General features: G+C 40.7%; 2 protein-coding genes across 5 annotated transcripts in view; both read left to right on the forward strand.

Annotated features, from left to right (window-relative positions):
* Positions 1-16,710, forward strand: part of arhgap29a (Rho GTPase activating protein 29a) — a 39,289-nt gene extending 22,579 nt beyond the window's left edge. For all 3 annotated transcript variants that reach the window (XM_039790133.1, XM_039790135.1, XM_039790134.1), the window contains 16 exons: positions 904-968; positions 1,071-1,181; positions 1,293-1,373; positions 2,011-2,202; positions 3,487-3,624; positions 3,773-3,963; positions 6,874-7,043; positions 7,576-7,704; positions 9,132-9,230; positions 9,598-9,761; positions 11,288-11,476; positions 11,981-12,118; positions 12,787-13,022; positions 14,014-14,314; positions 14,474-14,582; positions 14,769-16,710. In XM_039790133.1, the coding sequence (XP_039646067.1) occupies positions 904-968; positions 1,071-1,181; positions 1,293-1,373; positions 2,011-2,202; positions 3,487-3,624; positions 3,773-3,963; positions 6,874-7,043; positions 7,576-7,704; positions 9,132-9,230; positions 9,598-9,761; positions 11,288-11,476; positions 11,981-12,118; positions 12,787-13,022; positions 14,014-14,314; positions 14,474-14,582; positions 14,769-15,736 (3,281 nt within the window). In that variant the 3' untranslated portion in view covers positions 15,737-16,710. The remainder of the gene's footprint in view (positions 1-903; positions 969-1,070; positions 1,182-1,292; positions 1,374-2,010; positions 2,203-3,486; positions 3,625-3,772; positions 3,964-6,873; positions 7,044-7,575; positions 7,705-9,131; positions 9,231-9,597; positions 9,762-11,287; positions 11,477-11,980; positions 12,119-12,786; positions 13,023-14,013; positions 14,315-14,473; positions 14,583-14,768) is intronic.
* Positions 16,711-17,075: 365 nt separating this feature from the next.
* The window catches only part of abca4a (ATP-binding cassette, sub-family A (ABC1), member 4a), a 43,277-nt gene continuing 40,714 nt past the window's right edge, over positions 17,076-19,638 (forward strand). For both annotated transcript variants that reach the window (XM_039790269.1, XM_039790270.1), the window contains exons 1-5: positions 17,076-17,194; positions 17,662-17,773; positions 18,444-18,537; positions 18,673-18,814; positions 19,051-19,190. In XM_039790269.1, coding sequence (XP_039646203.1) covers positions 17,708-17,773; positions 18,444-18,537; positions 18,673-18,814; positions 19,051-19,190 — 442 coding nt within the window. In that variant the 5' untranslated portion in view covers positions 17,076-17,194; positions 17,662-17,707. The remainder of the gene's footprint in view (positions 17,195-17,661; positions 17,774-18,443; positions 18,538-18,672; positions 18,815-19,050; positions 19,191-19,638) is intronic.

Here is a 19,638-nt window from a genome sequence, read left to right on the forward strand (position 1 = left end):
TTTCAATATTTGTTTTTGTCCACTAAAAAGTTCAACTGAACACACATCATTCTGCACAGTGAAGCTCAAACATCCAACAACTGAAATTGGAGTTTGAAAATAAGACAGTTTTTCACTCGCAGTTTAGTTTACATTGACTTTTTTTTTATCTTATTGAACAATCACTTTGAGATATTATCTAAAATTTTATATTTTCCGTATTTAATGACTATGACTATAATTTATAGTTTGGGATTTTTAAAAACTTTGTTCAACTAGGATTACTTCTCAGCTTTATTTGGTTCAGTTGGTTGTCAGCGTAGCTCCTGGCAGCAACAGGTGGCTGAAAATGTATTAAATTAGTCGGTGCTGTAGTGAGACATGATGTCGAAGCACAGCATTTTAACTAGATCCACAAATGTGGGGATTAATTAGGAGCCAATTTCCTGACAAATTTTGCACCGGAGCTAGACTTAAAACAATGAAGTCTTATCCAGGCTCAAGGTTGAGTGTGCAGTGTGAGATCTTTTGTTTGGACTCTGGTTAATGAATGGTTTCAGTCTAACCCTGAGTCCCTTTGCCGGTCAACACAGTGGCACAAAGCACTCAGTCAAGCTGTACAGTACTGTAGCAAACACATAATCTGTTATAAAAAATGTTGTTTTTAAGGAAGATCCAACAGTTGATACATAATAAAAGGTACTTCAGCACAATGCAAATATTTGCATGCACACAAATGGCAATTTGGTGTTTTTTTTTTTTTTTTTTTTTTTTTTTTTTTTTTTTTTTTTTTTTTTTTTTTTGTTTTTGTGTGTTTGTGTGTGTGTGTGTGTGTGTGTGTGTGTGTGTGTGTGTGTGTGTGTGTGTGTGTGTGTGAAATATGCTGTGAAATTCAACAAAACCTAAAGTTTGGTCTATTTGCAGATATTGAGTGTGCAAAGAGTTACGCCAAAATGGCTGAATCTGCCAAGACGCTTTCAAGTCAACAGGTGAGTTGATGTTGCATCGGACTTGCACTGACATTACAGTTTTTGGTGCTGCATTTTAGCGGTTAGGGGTCGACATTAAGACTTTTCTCCTTCTCATTAAAGGAATTCATGCCTTTCCGTGAGATCTACATGACTGCTTTCAAAAATGACATTGAATACAGCCAGCTGGTACTTCACACCGCAGCAGTACTCCAAAGCAACAAATTCATACAGGTACAGAGCAAATGATACATTTCTGAACCGGGATTTTGGTTGAATAATGGAAACAAGAGGGCTTACAGACTGAGTGCGTGGTGTGGGGGGGGTTATGTGTTTTATTTTCAGCCTCTTCTGGCCAGAAAGAATGAGCTGGACAAACTACGAAAAGAGGTCAAGGAGCAGTGGCAGAGAGAGCAAAAGAAAATGGTGAGTCGATTGCCATAAAGGCTGCTTTCTGTAGAGGGCCACACACAAATGCACACAGAATCTAAAGCTGTTTCACTGACCTCGGTCCAAAGATGCTCTTGAAATGCCTAAGCCTAATATATGCATGCAGACAAATGCTTTGTTCTGTCATGTAGTCAGGGCAATCGTTCTATTCCACTTAATGACAGAATAAGCATAATTAACTAAGCTAATTAAACTTGGTTGATGAATTGGTATTTCAAATGTAATTTGTGTTAATGTTAAGTACTACTAGTTAAGCTCCCACACTCATTACAATACAAATGGAACAATCATTGAACATTAATTGTGTATGTAATACTGTATAAATTACATTGATCTCTATTGCATTATTGAAATGTATGTTAAGTAAATATTATAGATTACTATTAACCTAAAAGCGGATATAAACTTAAAAGCCATATTTTTTTTTTATATACAGTGTGTTAGCTTTGATTAGCATTGTTGGACTAGTATTGGATTTCATTTAAGTGCACAGATCCAGTGGAAGAGAGACCAAGGAAAAATACTGTATGTGCAGTATGCATGGTGTTGGGTTTGTTTGTCTGCGTATAAACTTTGTGCATGTGTGTGTGTGTGTGTGTGTGTGTGTCTCCAGAACGAGGCAGACAGTGCTCTGAGAAAGGCTCGGCTGCTGCTGGCCCAGCGGCAGGAGGAGTATGAGAAGGCCAAGGTGTCCACCAGCCGCCTGGAGGAGGAGCAGATGGGGGGGGGGGGGGGAGGAGGAGGAGCAGCGGCAGCCAAACAGCTGGAGAAGAGGCGCAGGCTGGAGGAGGAGGCCCAGCAGAAGGTACAGCACCTTGTCTGTTCTTCTGCCATGGGGTCTTTTAATGTAGTGCAGTGATGTAGGGATCGACCGATACTGGTTCTTCAAGGCCGATACCAATTTTTAATAGTTAATAAAAGCGATAACCGAAATTTGGAACGGATATGCATATATAGTGAAAATTTAATTATTTTTTTATTTTAAATTAAGATTTCGGAATGTCCAACACAAAACTTTGATTAGATGCTTTAAGCAATCATTTCATAAATTAGAAAGTTTTAACTTAATATACACTAAAAGATAGTCAGATAGTGTTGTGGGCGGGACATTAAGTCAGACTCGGTGGTGAGTGAAATCAAGCAGAGGGACAGGGACAGAGCTATAGCGCAGCCAAAGTAGAACACTTTTTTTAATGAATTAACTTTATTGGTTATCAGGCAAATAAAACACCGATACAGATAATCTGCAAACTGCCAAAAAACGTCCCGATAATCGGTCTATTTTTTGTACATTGTAAAAAAAAAAAAAAAAAAATTATCAGTCTTGAAGGTTTTTAAAAATTAATTATTTCGATTTGTGCTTGTTAAAGTTGGTTTTAATGATATGATATTACCTAAATGGTTTGATTAGCATTTCAAAAACCCATTTGACTCAGTAGCAGAGTTGTTTGTGAACAAGACCATCGCCTAACCGAATATGAGACTCTGTCGGCCACGTGACTATCTACTTTTGGGGATTCATAGTCCGTTTTGGCAGCAAGTACACACACAGAAAATAGGAACCCAGGAACTACACACATACTCCTGTTTTGTTGTACTTTGTTGACATTTATTGGACATTGAAAGTACAGAAAGACGGACAAGGCTGAAAGGCATTACAAGTATTTTTGGCCAGACTCCAACATTTAGGCCATCACCACATAGCAGGCTCCCCAGACCACAAAAATCATCCCAGTTGCCATTATTCAATGTGAATACTGTCTATTAAACTGTAGCTAGCCGGCTCAGAGTGTATATGAGCTGTTGGGTTTGTTAAGACGTCATCAGCTTTCAGCTTTCAGTTTTCATTTTTTGCGTAAAGGTAAACAAACAATCAGGCAATTGTTCTAAAGAAGACTAAAGATGGCAGTTCATTCCCAAGATCTTTAGTCTCTCCTATCACTTCTAAGCCAATGAGCATCTTTGGTTCATCAACTTCTGACCATGTGACTTACAGCAGTTGGAACTAAACAAGCTCAATCCAGAGTCCAGTCATGTAAATGTGATCAATCCTCGAGTTGAGAATGACTTGTCTCACTTGTGTTGGCAGGCTGGGGAGGCCAAGGAGCACTTCAACGCATGTAAGATTGATGTTGGGGACAAGAAAGTCGATTTGGCCAACACCAAGAGCGAGATCATCACTCAGATCCGAGAGATGGTGTCCCAGTGCGACCTCACCCTCAAGGCTGTAAGTTCAGAATTTTGTGCTTAAAATGTTTCTTCAAAATTTAGACCAACTTGAATGACGGAACTTGCGTACTTCATCTTGGGACAGACCGATAAGGAGGCACTCAGTGGCCGATGTGCAGGTTAATGTTGCTTGTTTCTTGTTTCAGGTGACGGTCAATTGGTTCCAGCTCCAGCAGGCCCAGGTTGTATCCCTCCCTGTCAACTACCAGAGTCTGTGTGAAAATGCCAAACTGTACGAGCCGGGCCAGCGCTATATCGACTTTGTCAGGAGTCTACCCACGGATTTGCCTCGCCTGGAGTCCCACTCGTTTGATTCAGCTGTCCCACAAAGCACAGGGTGAGACACCAAGACACTGCTGCCAGGGTTGGGTACCGAAACCCGCTTCCACTATGGAACCGGTTCCTACGCAAACGGTAGTATTCGGACCGGATTAGAATGCAAATTTCGGTTCCTCATTTCTGTTCCGACTGAAATATTTTCCCTCTGTCGCTTCAGACAGCGGCAGACTCTTTTTATTTTTATTTTTTTCTTTTATTTTTTTTCTCTCCCTTTTCTGCCGAGTGGCGCACGTGCCCGCTCGCAGTGTGAAGCGTGTGTCCACGCTATTCTTGGACATGCACTCTACTATCACTGCTGATAGACGGCTGCTTTTTGTACATGCTCCGAAACGGACGTAAAAATATCACACTTTCTCTGTAGTCTACCGTTAGCTAGCTACCGTATATGTAGGCTACTTTTAAAACTGCATATTTTCCCTCTGGGCTCGCCAAAACAAACGTGAAAGCATATTAACCATTCAGTGACTGCACGTGATCGCTAGTAAACATATTACACTTGCTCTGCTAGTCTATCGTTCAGGACAAGACCCTGTAGCCTGGTGGTGGGGGAGGCAGGATAGCCTCCCCAAATTGTCTGCCCTTTCAAACTCCTACCTGTGTGTATAGACCTCTTGGACACCGTCTGAGAGTTTTCTCCTGTACAGGACATGCCATAAGTCAGGAGAGGTGTAGTATCTTGCCAGAGAAGGCAAATATGGTAATGTTTCTGCAAAAGAACTGCTGAACTTTGAAGCTGGTTGGCATACCAACTCAACATTTATTTTGTTACTTGTTAATAGTGTAACTGTTATTTGTTAAATTATTGTAGTTATGTGTTAGGTGACTTAGGTTTACTTATTATATATTTAAGTACTTTAAAATGTTAATATATTGTTCAATTTAAATCATTTTCAATTTAAAAAAAAAAACTCAATTTAAAAAAAACAATAACTTTCTTTTATGTCATTTTTCAGTTTTTCAAGAATCTGTTTAAGAATCGGAATCGTTTTTTAAAAGTACCGGTTTGGCATTGGAATCGGTATAATCCAAATGGTACCCAACCCTAACTGCTGCTAAGAAACAAATAAGTACAATGGCTTGCGTTCATCATTGTGTCGTTTGCAAGTGATTTAAGCCGAAAGATTTCATTTTTCCATTTGTGACACAAAAGTTCAATTCTACAGTAGTCTATATCCACGACCTTCCTCTTTCGGGATTGCTCCGCTGCCGCCTGAAATTCCACCATTAGTGTCCTTCTTTTCGGCCGGTTGTCCGTTACCTTCCGCTTTCTTTGTGTGGGAATTTTAAACTTCGGTGGATTTCTGAGGACTATGGTTAACTGCTCCTCAGATCTCTGCAGGGTAAATCCAGACAGCTAGCTAGACTATCTGTCCAATCTGAGTTTTCTGTTGCACGACTAAAACATCCGTTGAACGTACACGTTCCACTAAAAGAAGTTCCTTCCCGAGGATGTTTTGCAGAGGCACCGGGGCTCCGTGCGGCACTTAGCGCCCCCCAAGACGATTGTTATTGGTTTAAAGAAATGCAAATGAACCAGAGCACGTTTTTCTCCCATCCCGGAATGCTGTGTGGACTAGCCAGACCCTCCTTTGCAGCACTGTGGAGGAGGGTCTGGCAATGGGAGACTACCTCTACAATGACATGAATCTTTCACTTTAAGAACATGGCTGTGCACACTTAATCACAGTCCATCATATTGCAGAGTAGGTAGATCTACATGTCATTAACCTTACTGGAATATTATCTTTGAATATAACTGAAATCTGATGCTCACTATAGAGGGATTGTGCCTAAATTTAACCACGTCGGCCCTCAGTGTTTGTTTTCTTTCTCAGAATTTATCAAGGAGCATTATTTTTTTTTTTAAGACAAAGTGGTGGCTCACAGAGGGGTTCACAGTTAATGTCAGTCTCTTTAATTCATTTGAAATTTCCCATGAGTTTAAAAGGGTTTCAGTTGTTCCACATAACGTGGTATTATACAATTATATTTGTTTATATCAACAGCTTAAAGCTTTCATCATAGGAATATGTGGCAATCTGAATGTTTTATTTATAGTAATGTGGTTGTAAATACAGTGACATTGAGTAACTGCAATGGTCTGTGGTCCTGTAGACCTCACTGGCGAGACGCGGAGTGATTGAGTGAGAGAGCTTGTTTTGGAAAGCGTAAAAACAATTGGGTTGGCCAGGCCTTCCTGCGGAAATGACTGTGGTCACGGGAGAGAGGGCTTACCATCAGTTTCACTTAACATCTGTGGGAGTTTTCAGTAACACACACACACACACACACACACGCGCTCACATGCATCCGCAGCATTGGTTTTGAAAAGGTTAAATATAGACCACTGACCTACATACTGTATATTGTGAGATACATTAGAATTATTTTGATAACAATGGTTAGCATGGATTGCATGTCGGCCATTCACAAGCCTATCAGTTAATCCTAGTTAAACTCTAATTGACTAGCGTCTTTGATGTTGAGGCGGGGCTGATCTCATGATATCCTGATTATTCAGGGTTCTGTTCAGTCCTGATGGAATTAGGAAATATACTTAGTCATTTGATCCCACTGCACACGAATTACAGATACAGATCTCATTTAAAATTTGTGTGAAGAGAGGAATGTTATTGCTAGACAAAAATCCCAGGCTGTATTATTGCCTGGCTCTTCTTGAGTTTTTCTTTTTCCTGTTGTTTCTCCATATCCAGATTTAGTATCTAAGAATAGAGGTTGTTTTTCGTTGTGTTGATTGTAAGCCCCAGATTTGTTATTTTAGGCTTCGTAGATAAAACTGCCTCGTCTTAAATAAAATCGTGTGATTTAGTAATATTCCACCTGAACAAGAAGAATGTTTCAAAGAATATGATAATGATTATCGTCATTCCATCATCTCCCTCCCTAGGATGCCTTTCAACAAGCGCTCGCTAACTGGCAGCCACTCGTCCCACAGTAACCTGTCACAGGCCTCGGTGACGTCTGACCTCCTCGCTGCAGATGACATGGACAGTCCCGTCCCTGCCCAACATGCCAAGATTGCCGAAAGGCGTTCCAACAGTAGTACTGACATCCAAGGTACGCAGGATTACATTTAGTCTGTTGGCTCCTGCTCTTATATGGTGTCTTCTTTAAGCAAGTACCTGTTGGGTTGCTTTGGTCAAAGAGATTTCAGCGTCAAAGGGGCATCACTGGTTATTGGGCTCATGACTTACATGCCCGTTTTTAGGTAAAAAGATCGCAGTAGTAAGCTACTGACAATGGGCCATTACACTCTGCAGGCTTATTGGCCGTTTAGGTTGTTTGTTTGTGTGTAAGCGCATGTGTTGTTTCAGAGATTCAACACTCTGATCAAATGGTAAGAACTTAGGAAGAAAAGAAAAAAGAATGTAGGCCTGTACATCATTTAAAAAACAGAGATATGTGCATGTAAACTGAAATAAATAGTCCAGGTATGACCTAAAATACAAGGGGCATTAAGTAATCTATGATTTTATTTAAAAACCAAGATTTTAGTAACCTTTTTATAATGCATGTATAGTGTGTAATAAATGAAGAAATGTGGGCTGTAATATTGTGCCTTTCAGTGTTGTAATGTGTTTTTATGCAGCACTTCGGATTCAGGCCCCATTTCGTCCTTGGGCCTCGGCCAGCCAGGGGGGAGGGATGAGCAGCGACTCAGAAAGTGCCGGAGGGAGCAGTGAGTCCCGGTCCATGGACTCACCCACCGCAAGTCCAGGTAGGCGTAATTTAAAAGAGTTTTTTTTTTTTTTTTTTTTTACCCAAACATGGTCGTTTTTTGTTTAGCTATAAGTTGGATTTAGCCTTTTTTTCACAAGACAAATGGGTTTTTTAAGTAAAACTAGGCAAAAAAAGTATTAGTGTAAATGGTCAGGTTGCTTATTAATTTATTAGAAGCCATTCAAATGCCCCCAACAGATAATTGGCGTCAACCATCTTTGCATACACTATGTTGTAATAGGTGTTTCTTAATAACTAATTAAGAGGATAATTATCTTCTGCATAAATCTTTGGGTGTGGTTACATTTGAGGGGTCCTAAAAACACCTTTACTCCCGGTCGAGCTTTTATGTTTACCGCATTGCCAAGAAAGCCAAATGACCTGGTGAACCCGTGGTTTTAAACAACAACTAGCTCTAAATAGCAGGTTTTTCAGTCTTATGTCATTGACAAAGACACCTGACATTGCAGCGCTGACTGGCTTAAGTACCCCTGTGGCCAGCAAACGTTGTTTTCTCCTGTGCACTTGATGTTCACCCAATGTAGCTGGTGTGTTATCTCAGAACCAAGTGGCTTAGCAACCACCGACAGTGGTGCCTCTTTGTTAAACATTGTGCAACTGTTTCCTCTGTTGCTGTGCAACAGTATATATGTGCCACAGTCCAATAACTACAGTATGTACAGATCTGCTTCCTAAACAGACCTGGGGCAGATCTCCTCCAAGTGCAGAAGAGATTTTCAATCAAATTTGTGAAAGAGTGGGGGCTTTACAGCTGACACTTAAAATACACTGTGTCCCCTTTCATGAGTTAACATTTGACAATGGGTCTGTTGCAACCTAAGGACATATTGCAGTATACACTTACTCTTTTATGTTACTTGTCTGGTTAAAATTTCCAGATTTCGATATAAGAATAAATATAAAGATTTTCGAGTTTCCCAGTAAGATCAGGTCTGTCCTTGGCTGGGGGAGGACAGGAGATTGCCGTTGCACTATTAACAATCCATGAAGAGGGTGAAAATGAGTCATGTTATTTATGAAGTATTTGCAACCCCCCACCCACCAACCCTCCAGCTAACGATGGAGGAGTTCATCCCTGATGAGCCTCAATAGAAAATCCACAACATTATTAAAATGGCGCCTATTGGAAATAACTGACCTGTCAATGGAGGTGTGAATCCCCAACAATCCCCTACTGGTAGTTTGATTATTAACAACATGAAGTCGACCACACCTTTTTTCATTTGGCGCTTTTAAATTCAGGAAGTGGTCTCAGTGCAGGGCTCAGTACTGCTCATTCCCACCACTCTAATGTAGATCATAGACCACAGGAGACAGGAAAAAAAAAAAGGAGAATTGTCCAGAATAGACTTACTAAGACTGTGGAGATGTGGACTTACATGTGTGTCTACTACTTCTGCTCAGGAGACTTCAAGAGGAGATTACCCAGAACCCCCTCCACCGGCACTATGTCGTCTGCTGATGACCTGGATGAGAGAGAGCCTCCTTCACCCTCTGATAATGGTGAGTCAAACTATAAGCCACACTTTATAATACATCTTTTTCCTTCATGTTCTGGATATAGTTTCATCTATGTGTTTGTGTGTTATTTTTTAATGTATTCTTTTATTTACACTACATATATTTCATTTTCCCCCCCATCATTATTAGCCCAGAAAGCTCCGTTCTTTTGAGATTTTTTTTATAATGTACTACCTCGGATATATTTTATTTGTTAATATGTGTAATTGGTTTTCTTTTTTGCATGAAAATGACCATATTTCTCAGTGGGATTCAAATGTATTCCTACTGTAGATGCAAGTAGAAAAGAACATGGCTTCTACTGATGCTGCCTGTCCTTATTTCTTCTTTCTGTCCCTCCACTCTGCAGGTTTAAGTGAGATGATAATTGAAACGGCCAGCTCCCCCGGCCCCTTTAGAAACACTCAGATGTCCAAGGCTGCTCAAACCCACAAGCTGAGGAAGCTTAGAGCGCCATCCAAGTGTCGGGAGTGCGACAGCCTGGTGGTGTTCCATGGAGCGGAGTGTGAGGAGGTAACCTTGGTTTCCTTTCTTAATTTTGTTTTAAAACTAATGGAACAAAACGGCAACCAGGAGCCTCTATTTGGACCTTCATTAAATGTAGTGAGGCCACAGCATTCCGAGTATTACAAGTTCAAGATGGACATTGCCAAAGTTTCACAATGGCGTCTTTATCACGGTGAGCAAAAAATCTAAACAAAAGAGAAAGGCCACCTCTTCCCTCATCAAAACTTTTTGTATAAAGGGAAAAGTTGAAATTGGCCACAGGCTCGCCTCAGAGACCAAATCCTCCAACTGCTCTCAGTCGGGGAACTGGCAGTGGAAACTGAAGAACTTTTGTTCGTCTTCCTAGAAGTCGCCTCCATCACCCTGTTTATTTTAGGTCCAGTTTCTTTCCATATTTATGAGATGCACTGATGATACGCAAGAGAAAAACAAAACTGTTACTGGGAATGTTTTCTTTTTGATTTTTAAATAATGAAATGGTGGCAGACACCTTGACAGGACATAAGAATATAACTCTGCAGTTGTTTGGAATCGTTCCATGGCATTGGTTCAAGAGCTTACCAGACATGAAGTTTTCCTTCTTGGCTTTTTGGTCTTCATGTTTAGCAGTAGTTCACAGCCACAACTGCTTTTGAGTGTACGTCTTTGTGCCCGAGCTGTAAAATAAGAGATGTAGAAACTGAGTGTCCATTGGTCCCTATCAACATGCAATGTCAACTAAACATTTTGAATGGGATATTCTGTCTGGTCTGTCTGTCTGTCTGTCTGTCTGTCTGTCTGTCTGTCTGTCTGTCTGTCTGTCTGTCTGTCTGTCTGTCTGTCTCATTTACAGTAAGTGTGTGTTTCCAGTATTGTTTGGATTGGTTGTGCAGGGTTTTCCCTAGCTTTGTGGAAGACTTAGTTACGTGTATTTGGCGGGTGGGTTTAGGCCTCAAGAAAATGTGACGTTCAAAAAGAAGCAATTTCCACATGCATTTTGTGTCTCTTTGTGGGCTTTTGCGTCTCTTTGGTCATTTTTGTTTTCTCTGGGGTTGTATTGGGTCTCTGTGGTCATTTGGCGTCTGTTTGTAGTTGGTTTTTGTCCCTTTTTGTGGTAGTTTTGCATCTGTCTTTCACATCACTTTGGACCATTATCACCATATCTGAACCAAAACGTTGGAAAAGCTAGAGCACATAATAAATGAATAATACAAAAAAATCATAAATACAAAAGTATAAAAAAAAAAAAAAAAAAGTCCACTGAGGATGAACTACAATCATTAGATCTGAGAAAAAGCCTTTTAGTTACATTTGGCTAAGGTGCTGCCCAAAACTGCTTGGGTGCTGCACCTAAACCTTATAATGGTGGGGGGAAACCCTGTTGTTTATAACTCACTTAAGCTTTAACCTGGTGTTAACCTATTGTTTTTGCTACTATAATGATCAATATGTTCACTTCCATCTCTTCTTTTTTAATCTCTGCCTTTTCAGCAGTGTCTGAAAATGTTTGTCTATCACTTTTATAACTGAGATACTTTTCAACATGTTTGCAGTGTTCGTTAGCCTGCCATAAGAAGTGTCTGGAAACCCTGGCCATCCAGTGTGGCCATAAGAAGCTCCAGGGGAAGCTGCACCTCTTCGGCATTGACTTCACACAGGCAGCCAAGAACAGTCGGGACGGCATCCCCTTCATCATATGCAAGTGTACATCAGAAATCGAGAACCGAGCGCTCAACATTAAGGTACTTTCAGTCAAATATGAGAGATAAGAGTTCATGACAATGTTGCTCACGGTTTAAGTCCGGTTGTTAGGTCTTTGCTTGTTTAAACGTTTTCTACTAGGCTTTCCTAAAGATGATCTGTTACTATGGGCCGGTAGAGGCTGCCAGTGTTGTCGGTGATTATTCTAGTGTTTCAAAATGAATGTTATTTTCTGAGAAATGATGACATACTATGATTCTTTAACCCACATTTGGATTCTTTAACTTCAACATTTGATTTGATTTATTATTTATCTCGAACAATCAACACTGTTGCAAAAGAAAACCAAAAAAAAAAAGGATAAGTTCGAGAAGGAGCACAGTGCATGCGTTTCCTCTAAATGCATATACTGTATGATGTTTATGTTACTTTGAACTATCCTGTTAACATTCTGTAGTGGTGATAACCCAGTTTTGCCATGGTGATGCTGAAAATTGCATCTGATTTTCCCTGTGTTGAATGCATTTTGTTTTTGTGCTGCGAAGGGTATCTACCGCGTGAATGGTGCCAAGTCTCGGGTGGAGAAGCTTTGCCAGGCGTTTGAGAACGGGAAGGACCTGGTGGAGCTCTCCGAGCTTTATCCCCACGACATTAGCAACGTACTCAAGCTCTACCTGAGACAGGTGAGCTGCTTTTTGAAAGCATTAGAATAGAGGTATTGGTATACTTTAATGTACACCAGCAAAGAGGGTCATCTAAATAAAAGTCTATATCCACGACGTTCCACTTCCGGGATTGCTCCGTTGCCGCTGAAAATTCCGCCGGATGTCCCTCTTTTCGGCCGGATGTCCGTTACCTTCAGTTTTCTTTGTGTTGGCATTTTAAACTCCGGTGGATTTCTGAGGACTATGGTTAACTGCTCCTCAGATCTCTGCAGGGTAAATCCACACAGCTAGCTAGACTATCTGTCCAATCTGAATTTTCTGTTGCACGACTAAAACAACCTTTGAACGTACACCTGTTCCTCCAAAACAAGTTCCTTCCCGAGGCTATTTTGCAGAGGCACAGTCGCTCCGCCAGAGAAGGTCTGGCAAAGCGAGACAGCCTTAATAAGACACGAGATGGTTAAAATTGTGCTCTACTGAAAAAAATCCACTGCAGTGGTATTTATTTGTCTTTGTTTATTTTTGGGACATAACTCCCACCTCTCATCCCCCTATTGCTTATCTAATTTCTAATTCTGTCCCACTTGTCTATTTACTTACATATTTCAGTTGTCTCTGTTTATTATTAACTTCCTTGTTTCATTTGTTTTTCTGCTTCTTTGTTCCCCTCATACTTTCCTCTGCAGCTTCCAGAGCCACTCATCCTGTTCCGCTACTATAATGACTTCATCGGTTTGGCCAAGGAAAGCCAGAGTATCATTGTGGAGGAGCTGGAGGCGTTGCGGCTCAGTCCCAACCCAGTGGCCCCGGCCCAGGTCAGCGTGGATCTCAACCGGGTCCTCTTCAAGATCAAGGACCTGCTGAGGCAGCTGCCACCAGCCCATTACAAGACCCTGCAGTTCCTCATAGAGCATCTGCACCGGTACTGCGGCCTCACTTAAATAACCCAAACACATTTCTGCTGAGTGCATTATTGAAATGGTCCTTTTACAATATGGATGTGAATCTTATTCTTAGAAATCTCAATATGTAGTAAGCCATTCAGTAGAAGAAAGATGGCTTTAAATAGGTCTGGATCAGTGGTGGAAGAAGTATTCAGATCCTTTACTTAAGTAAAAGTACTAATACCACACTGTAAAAAAATACTCTGTTACAAGTAAAAGTCCTGCATTGAAAATGTTACTTAATAGTCCCATGGCATGAAAATGTCACTTTATGAGGTTTTTTGACATTAATATGAGTTCCCCCAGCCTGCCTATGGTCCCCCAGTGGCTAGAAATGGTGATAGGTGTAAACGGAGCCCTGGGTATCCTGCTCTGCCTTTTTGAAAAAATGAAAGCTCAGATGATTTCGGGAAAGAGACTTCAGATACAGTATTAGGGGACCACTAAGTTCTCTATAAAAGCATCCAAAGAGCACCATGTCATGGGACCTTTAAGTGAAAGTATGTAAGTATTATCAGGAAAATGTATTTAAAGTATAAAAAGTAAAAGTACTCAGTGCAGAAAAAAATCTTTAACATTTTAAAAACTGGAAACGATCAAAACAGTTCTGTCAATCAACAGAGTGTTTAATGGTCTAATCATTTCAGCTGGACTTGTAGGCCGTTATACTGTTGGGTAGTTTAATTTGTAATAAAACATTGTATTTTATAAACTACATGTGTTTTGTGTGCAAACATCTTAATTTGTAAAGTAACTAGTAACTTAAGCTGTCCCATTAATGTAGCGAAGTAGAAAGTGGCATGGAAAGACTAAAGTAAAGTACAAGTACCTCAAATTAATACTTAAGTACTGTACTTAAAGTAAAGAGTAAATGTACTCCATTACATTCCACCACTGGTCAGGATTTATTTTTTATTTTTTTATGTATAAGCAATATTCCATCCTCTCTCTATCTCTCTCTCTCTCCAGGGTGACGGAGCAATCAGAGGAGAATAAGATGACAGCCAGCAACCTGGGTATCATCTTTGGCCCGACACTGATCAAACCAAGGCAGGCGGACGCCGAAGTTTCCCTCTCCTCTCTGGTGGATTACCCGTATCAGGCTCTCATTGTTGAGCTCCTGATCAGACACTACCAGATGATCTTTGACACCCCCCTCAGCCCCCTGAGCCGCACCTCGCCTACAGAGATGGATGCCCAACCCCGCCTCGGCCACCACGAGAAGGAGCAGCTGAGCCGACACTCCAAGTCGCTGGGAGACATTAAGGAGGTAATTAGTTTTCATGCTAAAAATGAGATTGTGTTCATATAATGGTATGGCTGAACATCAATATCCTACACGGCACATTTGTCCATTTGTCTTTTAACATTAAATGGTAGATTGACACTTTGCTTTTTGTTCTTATTTGTTTCCGTCTTGCTATTACAGCAGAGCTCTAAGGTGTATAAGAGGCATTCCTCCATAATTCCTTCTTCCCACTTATTGGCTGAGGTTCATGAGACAGTGCCAAGCCTCGATGGAAGCGACTTTGAACCTGGTTAGTATTGTTACAAAGCTAGTTAATCAATAGAAAGCATTAGTATTACGTAGGCCAATATTACTCCAAAAGTTCATTTTCTTTCTGCTGGATATTCTTATTAAAAGATTATAACCGCTTCTGAAGCCCATATCATTTCACTTGGTATGTTATAGTTTAAACTCTTGTTTATCTCTCTTATTAAAGTTGATGAAGTGGATTTTGAGGCCTTCAATGGGGATTTGTCATCAAGCGTCCATGAAGTCCCTAAACCTGGCGACAGAGGCCTCTGTCGGTCTCAGCATATCGCCGTCGCCAGGGTCCAGCTTCGACACCCTCGCAACAAACTCTCCTCCCGGCCAGTGAGCGTGCCTGCTGAGCGGATACTCAACCGAGGCCGAGTAGACGAGAACAACACGCGGAACAGCACTGACCAAGATGACAAGAAAGGAGGTGGTTGCGACCAGTCCATTGAAGAGGTGGACGAAACCGAGAACACAAAGTTGCGAGCGGGCACACATTACCGGAGTACATTTATTGACACCCAGACGTTACGCAGAACTTGGGACAAACAGTACAAGCATGAGGTTGCTTCCAGAACTGTCAGAATAGTGGCCAGTTTGCCCGCAGAGAGTACAGCTGTGGATGCCAGCAACCTATCCGCTTCGGTGCCCATATCCTCATCCTCTTTCTCCCTTGAAACTACTGGGAGCACTATTAGCACCATCTTCCCTAACAGACCTTACACTGTCGCAGTGCGACCTAACAGGACTTTAAGAAGGGAGGACAATGTAACAAAGTACAGCCCTGTCACAACAGCTTTCAGGGCTCCCAGAACTCTGCAGCCTCCCCCAGGGACCTTCTACAAGCCCCCGTCAGGGAGCAAAGCAAAAGAGCCACAGCAATGTGCATTAGCTAACAGCGCAGAAGAAGAAGATGAGGAAGAGGGGGAGGAGGAGGAGGAGGAGGAGGAGGAGGAGGAGTTGGGCATTGAGATAGAGGTGTCGGTTGATGAGCCTCTTGAGGAAGACAATGAGGCCGAGCAGGCAGCCATGTCTCAGTCTCCCAGCTCCAGCCCTGAGGCGCTGGGCCCAAGCCTGGCCAAACCTGTGTACCAGAGACTCAGGCCCAGACGCCTCCAAGAGGTAGAACACCGAGAGGCTCATTTTGTGTGATCATCTGAGAGTCGTCAGAGATCTAAAACAAAAAAAACCCACCAGTGCTCGAATGTGAACAATGTGTGCCGTATTCTATTAGACAAAAGAATAAGAAACCTCTGCATCGACTCTGCAAAGACAATTTCCAGATGTATTATGAATGTGGGCACAGTGTGGACAATGAAATGTACCTTTAGTCCTCAAAAGACGAACGAGATGCACTTAAAATGCTGTATATTTTTTAACAGGATTCACCAATATTTCATTTACCAATCACTTGCTCAGTACACTCTGGCACCTGGTCAGAATATTTATAATTTTTTTTTTAAACTGTGCAATTACATTTTTATTTGAATATTTTGTACCAAGTTCTTACAGGCTCACTATGTATGTTTATATACCAAAAAACCTATGTTTGAATCGTTACAATGGTGCACAATAAGTTTGGTGCACTTATTAGTACTTGTGTTTCTACCTACTGTAAGTCAGAATGTTTTAAACTGTTACGTTTATAATTAATAATTTTTCAAATAACCTGTGTATAAAGCAATATAATGACCTTTTGTTACATGCTGTACTGGGTATCTGCATTGACATATGGTAATATGTATGAAGCACCAGTTGCAAAGGGTATACATCCACTTGTTTTTATATTGTTGAACTTGTATGGTGTCAACTTACACTGTACTGAAAAGCTTTTAGAAATGCCACTGGATTGTATAATGGCATTATCTTTCTCATTACCATATAACATTTACATTTCTTAATAGCCAAAGCTGTTTTTCTTTTTACAACTGAATTAGTTTTTATCCATAACCTAAACCTTACAAGTTCTTTGTAAGTAATAGGAAGTGCATCATTTATTTAAATGGTATCTGTTTTTCATGGTAACGTACAAGGTTGACTGTTGATTAGTTCAGTGTAAAGAAACCGGTACATGAAAACAAACACCCTTTTGTAACTTATTAAAATATATCTGACAATTTCTGTAATGGTTCCATGATGGTCTGTTTTTTTTTCTTCAGAACTTTGAAAATTGCAGCAACTTTATTTAACAAAGAAGAATTATTCCCATGATTACTAGTTGTTAGTATTAGTAAATTATGCAATCTTATCGTTTAGCAAGGAAAGCTGTAATACAGTAACCTAATTGACAATACCGAGCGTGTTGGCTCTGAATGTATAAAGATGCTAATATTTGTTAAGTTGTAATTCAGTGTAGCATATTTATTGTTTACCAGTTGTAGGATTATAACGTTAGGATTACGCAGAATAACATAGGCCAGGTGGTTAGGTCATATAGGCCTCTACTGATGGCTGAAAGCATTGGCGCTGAGAAAGGAGATTAAATCAATCTGCTTATTCACAAGCTCTGGATTCTAGCTGTGTTAGCAAACCCAGGGAGCACTCGGGAGAATAGGTGCTGGTATGCTTCATGTATCGGGTATCGCTCTACTTTGCAAGTGTTCTTCTGAGGTAAGTGGTATGTCATTCTGGACTATAGCTTTCCTTTGGAGTTTAGTCAATGTGTGTGTATATAAATAGAGATGTGGTAGCCATAAAAATTGCACAATAGTTGTGACTGACGGAGATTAAAGTTAATTTTGTTACATGCAAAGGGAATTTGCGATCTTCTGTTTTTGAGAAGTGACCTTAAACATGATTAGTACTGAGAAAATGTTTGGAGACCGTGGAAAGGTCTCTACTTGTTATGCTGACCATGTGAAGTGTCTTGAGCTCATTAACCTCATTACAGAGCTATTGCTAGCCTTCACCTGGAGTACTCACAGGATGAATGGATGCACACTTTTACAGTTAGACACAGGAGTTCATTTGCACAATTTAGCTTTCCCAATGATCTTTTAAAGTCTTTTTTTTTTTTTTGTAAAACATGAGGTAGCTTTATTTAGCTCATAGGAGTATTGTGGACTGGTTTAATACAGGTTTGTTGGCTGGTGCCAGCCCCAGCGGGGGTGAAAAAAAGGCGCCATGGGGGCAGGAAGACAGGTCAAACTCCTGCTGTGGAAGAACTGGACCATCCGCAGGAGGCAGAGGGTAATATCCTCTCATCCATTAATTACACACTACTGTCATCCCTGTGAAAGTTGCAGTTGGCTGAAATACCTTCATGTGTCATTCTTTGCAGATGATACCAACTAATTTACTGAAAATGCTTTTTTGGGTCTAAAACATGGTACTGTGATCAACTGCAGTATGTGTATGTTATGGAATAATGCAAAAGCACTATAATGTAGGAAAAAAAGTCTTAGATTTTAAAGTAAACTAATAGAATCTCTCTTTAATGCATAAAACCGGACATTAGCAATGTTGCTGACTTGCAAAATGTAATGATGTCAAAGATTAGATTCCATTCCAAACATACAGAATATTCTGGTAAAATTCATCAAGAAACTGTCAGATGATTTTGAAAGTTGTGCTTTTGTCTTGTGACTTTTTATCATATCAGCATAGTCTTTATTGCAGCTACTCAACTGTGAATTGATCATATCATTTTTGGCTATAACATACAGATGAAATGGGAGATTCATTATCGATTGACAACATAGTGCTGGGGCATTGTTGGCCTATTGCACCAGTTTGCCAATCATCAAACCATAGGCCTACGTACTGTATATGCATTAACATCTGAATGACTCATCCAATGCACTTAAACAACATTTCGAATAAAATGCAAATTTACAAAGTTTGTATTGTCATAAACCAGGTGCGTTTCCTAATGGAGATCATGTGGCCTATTATGCTGTTCATGGGGCTAGTGTGGCTAAGACGAGTGAATCCACTTTACCGTCAACATGAATGTAAGCAAGCAAACTTTACCAGAAAATATCAAAGATTTCAATCCACTCAGAGAGGAAAAATTATGTATTTTTCATAAATATTCATAAATGACTTGTGTAAACCACTGAAGGCCAACAGTATCTTCTCTACCTCAGGCCACTTCCCAAACAAGGCCATGCCCTCCACAGGGGTCCTGCCATGGATCCAGGGAATCTTCTGTAATGCCAACAACCCTTGTTTTCAATACCCCACCCGTGGTGAATCTCCCGGCCTGGTGTCCAACTACAACAACTCCATGTAAGCATCACCCTGGGCTGGTAGAAGGAGGTCTTTTTAAGCCAGAGGTGTTGAATTCCTATGAAACATTTAATGTGAGATAAAAGGGGGCAGAATTATGTAATGGCGTCAAAGAGCCAGAGAATATCTTTAAATGTCCCTGGATTACTTGTTTCAAGGGCCTCTTTGTGTGCATACCATCATATGTGAATGTATATGCTGCATATGTGTGATTTGTTATTGACCTCGCTGCTCAGATTGGCTCGGTTCTACACGGATGCCCAGGAGCTTCTTTTCAGTGACCCACTGTTTCTGCAGCTTGATCGCCTCTGGAGGGAACTGAATGCTATGAGTAACTTCATGGACACCCTGCGCACGCATCCTGAACAGGTCTCAGGTCAGTGCTCCAGACTTTCAGCAACGTATGTAGAGGCAAACCCAACATCAGCCAGGGTTTTCTGGTTAGTTGTTTCACTGGAGCAGATGTTAGTGGCAGAATACGATCCTCCTTCTGGATTTACCAGTAGGGGTTTTCATTTGGAAGTTTCTATTAATCTTGATATACAGCATGACTACATTTAGCAACGCAAGCTATTCTCAGTGCCCCGCTCCTGGAAGAACATACAAAGAGTTTGGTTCTAGGTGCTTATGCCTTTTCTCTTTCTGTTTCTTTTGCTGTTGTATTTTGATGGATATTCTAAAAACGTATAGGGGTTTTGGTGTGCTAATCGCAAGGGTAATGGACAATAAATGTCAAGTCATGATTTTTATAAACTTGTACCCTGAACCTTCATCTGGTCAAAAATCATGTCAGCCTAACAGGATTACAAAAGGGTTTAAAAAAG

This window comes from Perca fluviatilis, chromosome 22 (genome assembly GCF_010015445.1).
Source record: "Perca fluviatilis chromosome 22, GENO_Pfluv_1.0, whole genome shotgun sequence".
In the NCBI taxonomy this organism is placed as follows: domain Eukaryota; kingdom Metazoa; phylum Chordata; class Actinopteri; order Perciformes; family Percidae; genus Perca; species Perca fluviatilis.